Here is a 10,344-nt window from a genome sequence, read left to right as displayed (position 1 = left end):
CTGCTCAGGCCGCCCCGCCCCGGCCGCGCCCCGGGGCCGGGCCGGTGCCCACCGGGGGACGGGGCCGCCGGTTGGGGGCGGGGCCTCGGAACGGCCGGGCCAATGGGAGCGCGGAGCGGCCCGGGGGGCGGGGCCTCACGCCGGGCACCGCACGGCCCTTAAAGCTCCGCGGCCCCTTTGTGGCGGCACCGGCACCGGCACCGGGAGGGCACCGGCACCGGGAGGGTATCGGCACCGGGAGGGTATCGGCACCGGCACCGGCACCGGGAGGGTATCGGCACCGGGAGGGCACCGGCACCGGGAGGGCATCGGCACCGGGGCTACTCCCAGGAGATGGCCCCGCGCCCGCGGCCTCGGTCCCGCAGCCCCGGTGCTGATCACTGCTGTTGGCTACTGGTTATTAGTTCTTAGTCGCCTCAAATGTGGCAGCAATGGGCTCAGTGACACCGAGACGGACGCACATCACCCCGGGATCGGGGCTGTCCCACGAACCCCCTGTCCCCGTGCCCTGCTGACACACGGCTGGGGGGTCCAGCTTACGGTGCACACACGTGCAGACGTGTCCCCCCGCTTCCTGAGGAAGGGCCAGTTCTCCGGGATGCCTCTGAGCCCCCGGGGCTCCAGGGGCAGGGCACATCTCCGTAGGGCACGTGGGGTTTGCACAGAGGGGCAGGGAGTTATGGAAGCAGAGACACGGAGCCAGGAGGGCAGCCAAGGAGACAGTGGGAAGCTGTGCAGGCAGGAGTGGGCAGGGATTCCCGATAGGTGCAGGGCCCGTGGGGACAGGATCCCTCATCACAGAGTGGCAAGTGGGGACTGACCTGCTTTGGCACAGCAGGGCACCCGTGCCAAGACACGTTGGGTCGTGCCGTGCCAGGCCATGCAGCTGCTCCCAGCTGTGCAATTCCCTCCACTGCTTTTCCTCACTCCTTTAATCAGTAACGCAGTGGCAGCAGCAGCCTGTCCTTGTGTTTTGTGTCAGCCTTATCTCAGTCCCGATAACCATCTCTGTGCTTGTGAAGGTGCCACCTCCACGGGGTCTTTCCAGTAACAAAATGGGGCGAAACAGGGAGAAATGTCACCTTTAGGACCATCAGTTACCAGGCCACTCTCCAGGGCACCTGGAATTTCCTTGCAAACGGGTTATGTGTGTCAGCACCCCGTTCCCTACAGACTGGATCCAAAGGCTGACGATCCGTTTCTCTCCACACTGCCATCGCTGTGTGTCCCTGGAGCTCCCAGGTTTTTCCAAGTTGCTTTTTGGCACTAACTAGGCGGGTCTAAAGTGAAGCTCTCCCCACTCCAGCTACTCCTGCTGCTGTCAGCCTGTGGTGGAGAAGGAAAAAGAAAGGAAGAAGGAAAAGAAAGCCCTGGCCTGAGGTGCCTTTGTTCAGGGCAAGTTATGCGTGAAATCTTTTTGTCCTTCCTAAAGGAAGGCAAAAGTTGCAGTTGATTTGGGGAAAGAGAGGCGAGTGCAGCCCTCGGGGGGTGGAGGTGCCACCCCGGGCAGGCTGGAGGGGGTGGGTAGGCAGACCCTGATGGGAATCTGGTGCTGCAAATGTGCTGGTGTCTGTGTCCTCCCTTTTCCTCTATTTTCCTCCCTTTCTCCCCTTTTCCCCCCTTTCCTTGCCTTCCCTTCTCCTTCTCCAGCAAATTCATCAGGCCTGACTTTGTCTTTGCAAACCTGCACCTGGTGGCTGCGTTCCCTGAAGATGTTTTATTACACGTGGTAGTGCCTAATTCCTGTGTTTCTCCAAACTGATGTCGAGATCTTCCCGGGAATCAACCCGACAATGTATAAATATCTGCACATGTTTTAACTGTACCCGACGTGCTGGGTCCATCCTGGCAGGGCTCTGTAGGAGGCTACTGGGTGTCCCTGGACACCCCTGGAGGCAGGAGGGTGCTGGGTGTCCCTGGGCACCCTGGCAGGACATGCCCCAGCTGTTGTGGGTGGCAGGAGCGGGGCTGGAGAGCTTCCAGCCCACTGAGCTTGGGCTGCCCAGCGGGATGGCATTCCCTGCCTGCATGGCTGCCCTCGCCAGAGGCTTTCCCGGAGCTCCTGGGGAGGGAGGAGGGAATTTCTTTGTTAGCTTCCCTCCTTCTCCCTGCCTCCAGCTCCCTGTGCTCTGGCCGGGTGCCCTTGCTCCCCTCAAAGGGGCAGCTTTGGGGATGTGGAGTCCCATCAGTCCCCCACAGAGAGCAGGGATGTGGTGGTGCCCGAAACACGGAGCAAACCCCAGGGTGGGGGTCCCCACAGCGTGTACCCCCAGTGCAGAGGTGGCTGCTCTGCTCCCTGTCCCTCAAACAGAGACCCTGGCACCTGCCTCTCTGCCAGGATCATCTCCAGGATAAATATACGGGCTGTGTGGGATATTGGTGATGGGAAGCACACGGGGAGCATCCACAGAGGAGCTCTCATAGGGAGAGGCCCCTGCCAGCCTGAGGGACTGTATCACTGGGAGTTCGGCACGGCAGAATTCCTGCTGGGAATCACTGAGGACACCACACAGTGCTGGAGCAAGCAGCCAGTCACCTGGGAAGTGGCCAAGTAACACAAGTGGGTTATAAGAAGTTCTTGGGAATGTAATTCACGTTAATGAGCAAATACCCAGAGCTGAGCCGGGCACAGATTCCCAGGCTTCATATCTCCACATATTCCAGGGGAGTGCAGAATCTGATCCATCACACCATGCTTGTTGTGCTGCATAATGAAATATAGGGAACATTAAGCAACACCTTTGGCAACTCCTCTGGTGAAGTTTTCCAGTAAAACCTATCAGTGGCTGTGAGCAGTTCGGGAAATCATAACAAGGAAGAAGCGGACGCAGCGGAGTTTTACAGACTCCCAATGCACAAGAAACCATTTTATTTAAAAACAATGCATTCAATATCGAGTTATGGCACATGAGTCAATGCTGCAGGCACATCACACTGCAGGGGCACACCGGGAGCTCGGGAGCTCTCCGCACGATGCTCATGAGGAGGATGTGGCACTGTCACGAGAGGAACCAGGGTAGGATGTGCTGTGCAGCCCTGCCCCAGCCTCAGGCCTAGACCTGGCCAGGTCCCAGTGCCCCCAGTCCTGCTCACGAGGCTCTCCAGGGTGTGAGGCTGGACACCAGTGTCCTTCCCACAGCGTGCGGCTTTGCCACTCACCTGAGACACGCCCTGGCCCCTTGTGAGCATCAGCCATTTGAAAACAAACAATGCTTTTAGTATGGCCATTCATTATGGAACCTTTATTACAATTATGGCATTTTTTCTTTTTTTTTTTTCCTTAAATATTTATATTTTTTATCAAAAACAACTCCCTCAGGCATTGAACTGTAGAGCCATTGGAATAAAGACACATTCATTTACAGAAAACCTGCTTTTTCCTATATACCTTGTTTTTACACAGTTAGTTCTGTGTCACAAACACTTGTTTTTGGTTTCCTCCACAGTTAAACCCGGCAGCCAAAATGCCTGTTTTCATGAGCCTGCTCTGAGGAGATGCAAGCAACGAAAATCCACCCCCAAGATGTACGAAAGAAGAAAGGTAAGATGCATTTCCAATCCTATGTACACCCCAGCACCCCCTGAGGGTTCCACCTGTGGATGGGGGCCCCCATCCCTTTGGCAGAGGGGCTGGAGAGGGATGTGGCTGCCACTGGACACCGTCCCTGCAGCCTGGGGCTGAGCAGGGTCTGTGTCCCGATGGGAGGAGCTGGTCAGGAGGATTCCTCTGGATTTTGGGACCTGAAATGTTCTGTACTTACAAATATTGATCCTGCTGCATTAGCTCTGTTGGCTTGTCCAGACATTCGGTCATGAGAGGGAGGGTTCTTCCTGAGCCATCAGGAATTCATGCAGGGATTTGGGGCCAAACAGAGGGGAGGAAGGGCCCAGCCCGACGTGCTGCTGCATGCGGGGGCCACCGAGCGTCCTGAGCGGGGAGGCACCTTCTGAACAACAATTAAATAAATAATGTGACTGGTTTGTTAATGGAAAGGGCTGCAGAGAGGCAGCCCCACAGAGCCTCTCCTCCTGTGCCACTGTCCTCTCTGTCCCCTTCTGTCCTCACCTCTCCCTCAGACCCCACCACGCACAACAAAAGCTGCACGTTTGGCGACGGTTTTCCACGTTGAGGGAACTCGGGCAAAAAAATATTGATACTAAGAAGCAATTTACTTTGGGCTGTGCTGTGCCATCGATCGTGGGGCAGGAGTCCCATTAAAATCAATGATTCTGAAATGTTCAGTGTGGGGCTGCGGCATCGATGGGGAGTTTTGCTTAAAAATCAATGATGGAATATGGCGCTCTGTCAATAATTTCTCTGTATTCCCCTTCCCGAATATTTGCAGTCGGTTTTGTGCTTCCTCCTCTGCACTCGGTGCCTCTTTGTGCCTCTGGGAAGTTCCAGTCGTGATGCCAGGCTTGTCCTTGGCACCGGCAGGGAGTCCTGTCCCTCTCTCAGGTTCCAAAACCTGCATGGAGCACATCAGCCCCTGCTTTCCTGCCAATCCAGTGGGGAGAACGGGGCTGGCTCTGGGGGTGGTGGAGCTGCAGCGCCACGACGGGCACCGGGAGGTGCTCGGGGCAGCTCGGGTTGGGTGTTGTACCAGAGATCTCCTTCCTCACCTCCTACGTCTGCTTGTAGGTAAAGAGACTGAGAAGAATTAGCATGTGCCATTTTAAAGTATGATCTAAATCGGATTTTGCATCCTTTTTCAGTGTGCGGTCAGTTCTCACACAGAACAGTAGAAAATGTTTAAATACTTGCTGTAATAAGGAATCCAGTTATTTCCCAGGATTCTTTATCCTGAGCCATAATGGCCCACATTTCCCAGCCCTGAGTGACCCTAAGGTTTGTCCTGTCTGCAAGCAGCCTGATTTCCCCTTGTGCTGAGGGAGCCCTGTCTGCCTCTGTCTGCCTTGGAGGGCTGCTGGTGACCAGAAAATGGGGCCACTGTTTCGGTGGTTTGACTGGGGACTTAGAGATGTAAATGGGGAAATCTTTTAACTTTAAAACAAATGACCCAAGAGCATCAGATGGATGGGAATGAACATGCTTCAGCCTCTCTAGTCTGGACTAGGATGTGTCCCAAATGGAATTAAAACACTGAAGTATTCCAAGAGTGATATAAACACCTAGCTAAGGTACGAATCATATCGTGACCTTCTTCTTGTTATTCTTTAAAAAATGTAAAATTCAGTAAATATGAAAATACCCAAGCGGTGGAACTCTGGATCCACACAGAGGAACTTGCTCGTGACGATGCACTGGAGTTCCCAGTGCCTTTATCTGTCAGCCACGGCAGCGCTGAGCTATTGAGAGCAACATAGACAAAAGAAGCAAAACCTTTTAAAACCAGCATTTCTAGTTCTAATGGGGAAGGAACAATAAAATGAAGAGATTTAGGGTTTTTAGTGGAAGGCTAAAATATGAAGAGCTCTTAAAACATACTGAGTGGCTTATCTGGAATTGCAAAATATCTCAACTTTGCTGCTGCACAAATCGCACCCACAGAACGTGATAAAAGCTTCTGCACAGATAAATAAGCTGAAACCCCTGGAAGGGCAGTGGCTAAAAAGCATCTTTACATTACGCAAAAGATTTTTAGGGTGAGTTTGTTTCTTTTTTAGAATTCTATCTGGAGAATGTTTAAGTCGGATTTGGGCACTTTTTAGACAATCATTTGGCACTTGGAGATGTAGGTTCTTAGGCACAATGCGATAAGGTGAGTTTGGCCAGTCCTTCCCCGTGCATCCTGTAGAGCAGCTGGAACTCTGCAGGCAGCTGGTGGGACTCCTGCCACTTGGTCGTGAACTTGGTTCCCTTCTTGTCGTAGTAGTGGTACGGGAGGTCCTCCCGCGTGTTGGGGTCGAAGCCGAAGGGCCAGAATCCGTACAGGTGGATCTCCTCACAGATGGCAGAGGCGAGGGTGTACATGAGGATACCTGTGCTCAGCCGCTTGGGGGACAGGTGCTTGTTCCTCCAGTACCTGGGGAAAGGAAGGTGTGTCAGAATCAATCTGTCCAGCAATAACCAGAGGATGTGCTGAAGCCATAACAAAGCTGCTCTCAAAACGAGCAGTGCCAGGTCCTGACTTGCCAGGCTGTGCCTGCCCCATCGGGCGTGAAGGGGAATAAATAAGAGACGCACTGGAACAATTGTACAAATTGTATTTTGTCAAATGCGAGGCAAGACCACCCACCTGTTAACGTGCTGCATGATATTCCCTGGCCAAGCCAACTGGACCTTCAGCTGCCCTCTGTGCTCCACGAAGAAGTCAACCAGTGTTCTCGTGACCGTCGCTGACGTGTGGAAGAAAAAAGCGGGGATCCAAAGAATAGCCCCATCGAGCTTTTTCAAGCTTAAAAAGAAGTTGTTGCGATCCTGAATGGTCAAGAGGTTGTTGTAATACTTCTCCAGGATGCTGGGGTTGAAGGTGGTGAGGTTGGTTTTCCTTCCAACATCTTTCTGGAAAGCCTCGGTTGGGGCGAAGTTGCACCGGAAGACAAAATCCGATTTATCGATTTCCTGCCCACACTGGCTCCCGGTCAGGATGCCGCTGTTCCCAACCACGGCACAGATGTTGTAGTGCTTGTTCAGGATGGGAGACACGTCGGGGAGCAGAGACCTGAAGTTACTGCTGATGGAGAAAACGTACTTATGGCTGGAATAATCGTAGTGCATCAGCTGCCCGATCCGAACGCTGCTCTTGGTCAGAGAGAAGTTCTTTATGACGTCAACATGCTGGAGGATTTCCTGCCTAAAGGAAATGAGTAAAAGAGCAGAAAACACAGTTATATTCCTTTCTTTTTGCTGTGGATTTTTCCCTCCATGTAGACTTATTTTTCTTAAAGTAGGTTTCCAAAACAACATGGTGCAGTGGCTTTTAAATTAATATAAATAGCTGGGAATTAGGGAGCTGGCTCCTCACCTCGGGCTCCGCTTGGTTCTACAGGCTGGTTCTGACTGGCACCAGCTAAGGCTATGTCTGTGCCTCTTGGAATTGTGTCAGGATTAAAACCTTGGATTGTCTGTGTAAGTCAAGGGTACAGCTCATGGTACACCCTGTCACGGTCACCCTGGTGTGGGGGTCTGACATTGTCCTGTTTGTGCTGTGACTTGTGTGGGCAGCTTTCTGCTGGGGCTCTATGGGTCCAGGTATGTGAGCCAAATCCAGGATATCCAGTTGAATTAACAGGAGCCAATTTGTAAATATCTGTGTCTTCATGTTCTCATTAACAAGCTTGGAATCACAAACCCAAGCGACAGCCTCTGTCTCCATCTATGCAAATATAGTTCCTTAATGTCTAATCTGGGCGAGCACGCTGGCAGCTTTACAAGGGTTATTAGGGAGACTTACAAAGCAAACAAAACCAACCCTGCTCGGGAATTTCCCTAGCAGGGCATAAAATTAGAAACCCAATACCACTTTATTTGCTCATGTTTATGGAAAACAAACAACCTTTCCTCCAACTCTCATCCTCCAGTGTCTGAGCATTAATGGAGTCCCACTGGGTGCCCTAATTATGGGCTCTGGCTGACGGACAAGTGCAAAGGCAGCTCCTGAGGCATCAGCTAAAATCATCAGAGGGGTGGCACAGGGACAAGCTTATGGAGCTGGCGGTGCCAGGAATGGAGTAACACTGAAGGGTGGCCACTGTCACACAGTCTGGGATGTCCCAGGGAAAAGATGGGCCAGGCAGAGTGCCACCTCCTCTCTGTGGTCCACGGCTTCTGAGGGCAGTGGGCAGCATATGGTGGCACTGGAAGGGAATTATTTGTCCTGCTGTGTTTGGAGAGGTGCCTGAAGGGAGGAGAGGAGCCCAAACCCTGCACCGAGGGGTGCAGCAGCAAACCCATCCTGCCTGGCTGCAGAGCCGAGGGGCCTGGCTTCCAGCTCCTAGTGTGGGATATGTGAACTGAGTTGTGAGGTGGTCCCTGAGCAGCAGGCATTTGTCAGGACAAAATTACAGTCCAGGAAGGCCGTAGCTATCTTAAATGGCTAAATGGTTCTATTTTCGTTTATGGAAAAGTTTAATCTATGTAATCAGTGAATAGATAAAGAGTACAGAGCTGTGTGCCCGCCCCCGCAGCCGGAGCGGAGCCGGAGGCAGGAGCAGCACTGCACTTGCTCAGAACTGCCGGCAGCTGGGAAGTTTCCCTGGGCGTGTTTTGGCCTCCATGAACATGGCACTGGTGGCTGTTCCAGCCCTATGTGCTTCCAGTTTGAAACCCCAGCCATTTATCCTGGAGTAACGACACTTTAAATCGCGCACCAGGAAACTGGGTCACGTTCCACTACAATAATGTGTGCTGCAGCCTGGTGTCCTGCTCTAAAATAATCAAGGCTTCCAGGGTAGCTGCAACCGTCTGGGGAAACGCTCTGATTCAGCCTTTGTCTCTCGCCGCTGGCAAATCCCTCAGAGCTCAGAGTATTCAGCAGTCCCTGAGTGCATTCCCTTAAATCCCGGGGGGCAGGGGACAGCCCGGGCCGTGCCCAGGGGCTCGCTCACCTCTGGTGGGCGAAGGCGCTCCGGTTGAAGGCCCACCTGGAGGGCTTCTCCTGCAGCTCCTGGCTCAGCGAGTTGGTGATGGGGACGAACGAGGGGTCCAGGAACTTCAGCGCGAACTGGGACCTGGGGAAGGGCGCACGGGCACCGACCCACGCACGGCACAGGGAGACACCCACGCAGGCACAGGCAGAGACACCCGCGCAACACACAAACACGCAATACACACGCACACAGACCCGCAGCCCGTTAGCGGCCGTGCCCGGCCCGCCCCCGCGGCCGTCGCCATCAGCACCGCGGACAGCGCCCGCCGCTCCCCGCGGCATGTGGCTGTACCGGGCCGGACGGGGCCCTTCCGGGCTGTACCGACCCCTTCACACCCGTTCTGACCCGTTCTGACCCGTTCCGACCCGTACCGCGCCGTTCCCCCCACCCCTCGGTGCCGGAGCCCTCCCACCCCTCAGCATCCCTGGGCTGCGGTTCCCACGCCCGGCGCTCCGTCCCCGCTCCCGCGGTCCCTCCCGCTCCCCGGGCCGGGCCGGGCGCGGATGGAGCCGCATCCCCGCTGCGGCGGGACCGGGGGCCGCCATCCCGGCCCCCCGAGCATCCCGGGCATCCCGAGCACCCCGGGCCGCGCTCACCTGAATCCCGCGTGGAACATGTACATGCGGGGCCCGGCGGGGCCGGCGGCGCGGGGTGCCCCGAAGATGTTGTCCTTCTTGAGCGAGACGTAGCTGATGAGGGAGAGGATGAGCAGCGCGACGCTGAGCATGACGAGCCCCAGCACGCTGGCCACCCGCACCATCTTGCAGCTCCGCATGCCGGAGGCGGCCCCGCGGCTGGGCGGGTGCGGGGCGGCCGCGGCGCTACATGGGGGCGGCGGCGGGGCCGGGGCCGGGCCAGCACCGCCGCGCTCCGAGGGAAAATGGAGGGATGGAGCGCTGAAATGGCAGCCGGGAGAGGCAGCACCGGCCCCGGCGGCGCCGCCAGCCCCCCCCCCGGCCCTGGCACGGCCCCCCCGCAGCCTCGGAGAAGGCACTGCCGGCCCCGGGGGGCCCCGGTGCACCGGCCCGGTGCACCCCGACAGCCCCGGCGCTCCCCCCGACAGTCCCAGTGAGGCCCCCAACAGACCCAGGATTCCCCCCCGACAGGTCCAGTGCCCTCCGAAAAGCCCTTGTGCCGCCCCGGCAGTGCTGGTACCGCTGCTACAACCCCGCTGTGCTCCCCAACAGCCCCAGGTTTCCCCTCCAGGCAGCCCCAGGGTCTCCTCCCAGCAGGGCCCAGTACCCAGCCCAAGTGTGCCCACCCTGACATCCCCAGTGTGCCCCCAGCAAGCCTGGGGTGCCCAGAACACCCTTCCCACTGCCTTGGGGTGCTCTGCAGTGATCCCCAAAAGCCTGGAGTGGCTGGGGGTCTCAACCTGGCAGCCACAGGAACCTTTCAGCAACTCCAGTGCCACAGGGATCCCCCAGACTCTCTGGGTGTGTGGGGGGCTGAGTTTGGCTCAGCCATGGGGAGCCTGGGCTGCTGGGGGCACTGTGGCTGTGTCCGGGTGGGTGCCCCATGTCCCCAGTCATCATTTCCCTGTGACACCACAGATGGCACATACAGGGCTGTAGGACCCTGTGCTGGGCTGTGCAGAACCAGTGTAGGCTTGCAAGACCCTTGTTCTTTAGGAGCCTGATGTCTGGGGCAAGGTTCATTAAACTGACCCCTAAATCACGCAGCAAATTCCACATGAACTCCAAGAGAGCCTGACTTCTGATCCAAGGAATGTCCCTCATGAGCATGACTTCTGCATGCTGCACTGCTCTCAGTGTTCTTTCAAACTCCATT

The 10,344-nt window shown here is 55.9% G+C and overlaps 1 protein-coding gene across 1 annotated transcript; it reads right to left on the bottom strand.

Moving 5' to 3' along the window:
• Window positions 1-2,836: 2,836 nt before the first annotated feature.
• Window positions 2,837-9,383, bottom strand: ST8SIA3 (ST8 alpha-N-acetyl-neuraminide alpha-2,8-sialyltransferase 3). Its single transcript, XM_050328748.1, has 4 exons — window positions 9,150-9,383; window positions 8,512-8,634; window positions 6,201-6,758; window positions 2,837-5,987 (listed from the first exon to the last, which is right to left on the bottom strand). The coding sequence occupies exons 1-4, from the start codon at window positions 9,326-9,328 to the stop codon at window positions 5,705-5,707; spliced, it is 1,143 nt and encodes a 380-aa protein (XP_050184705.1). The 5' UTR covers window positions 9,329-9,383; the 3' UTR covers window positions 2,837-5,704.
• Window positions 9,384-10,344: the final 961 nt, after the last annotated feature.

The sequence above is a fragment of the Myiozetetes cayanensis genome, unplaced genomic scaffold, assembly GCF_022539395.1.
Source record: "Myiozetetes cayanensis isolate MyiCay16 unplaced genomic scaffold, myiCay2020 scf4, whole genome shotgun sequence".
Lineage (NCBI taxonomy): Eukaryota > Metazoa > Chordata > Aves > Passeriformes > Tyrannidae > Myiozetetes > Myiozetetes cayanensis.
This window is presented reverse-complemented; position numbering and strand designations above follow the sequence as displayed.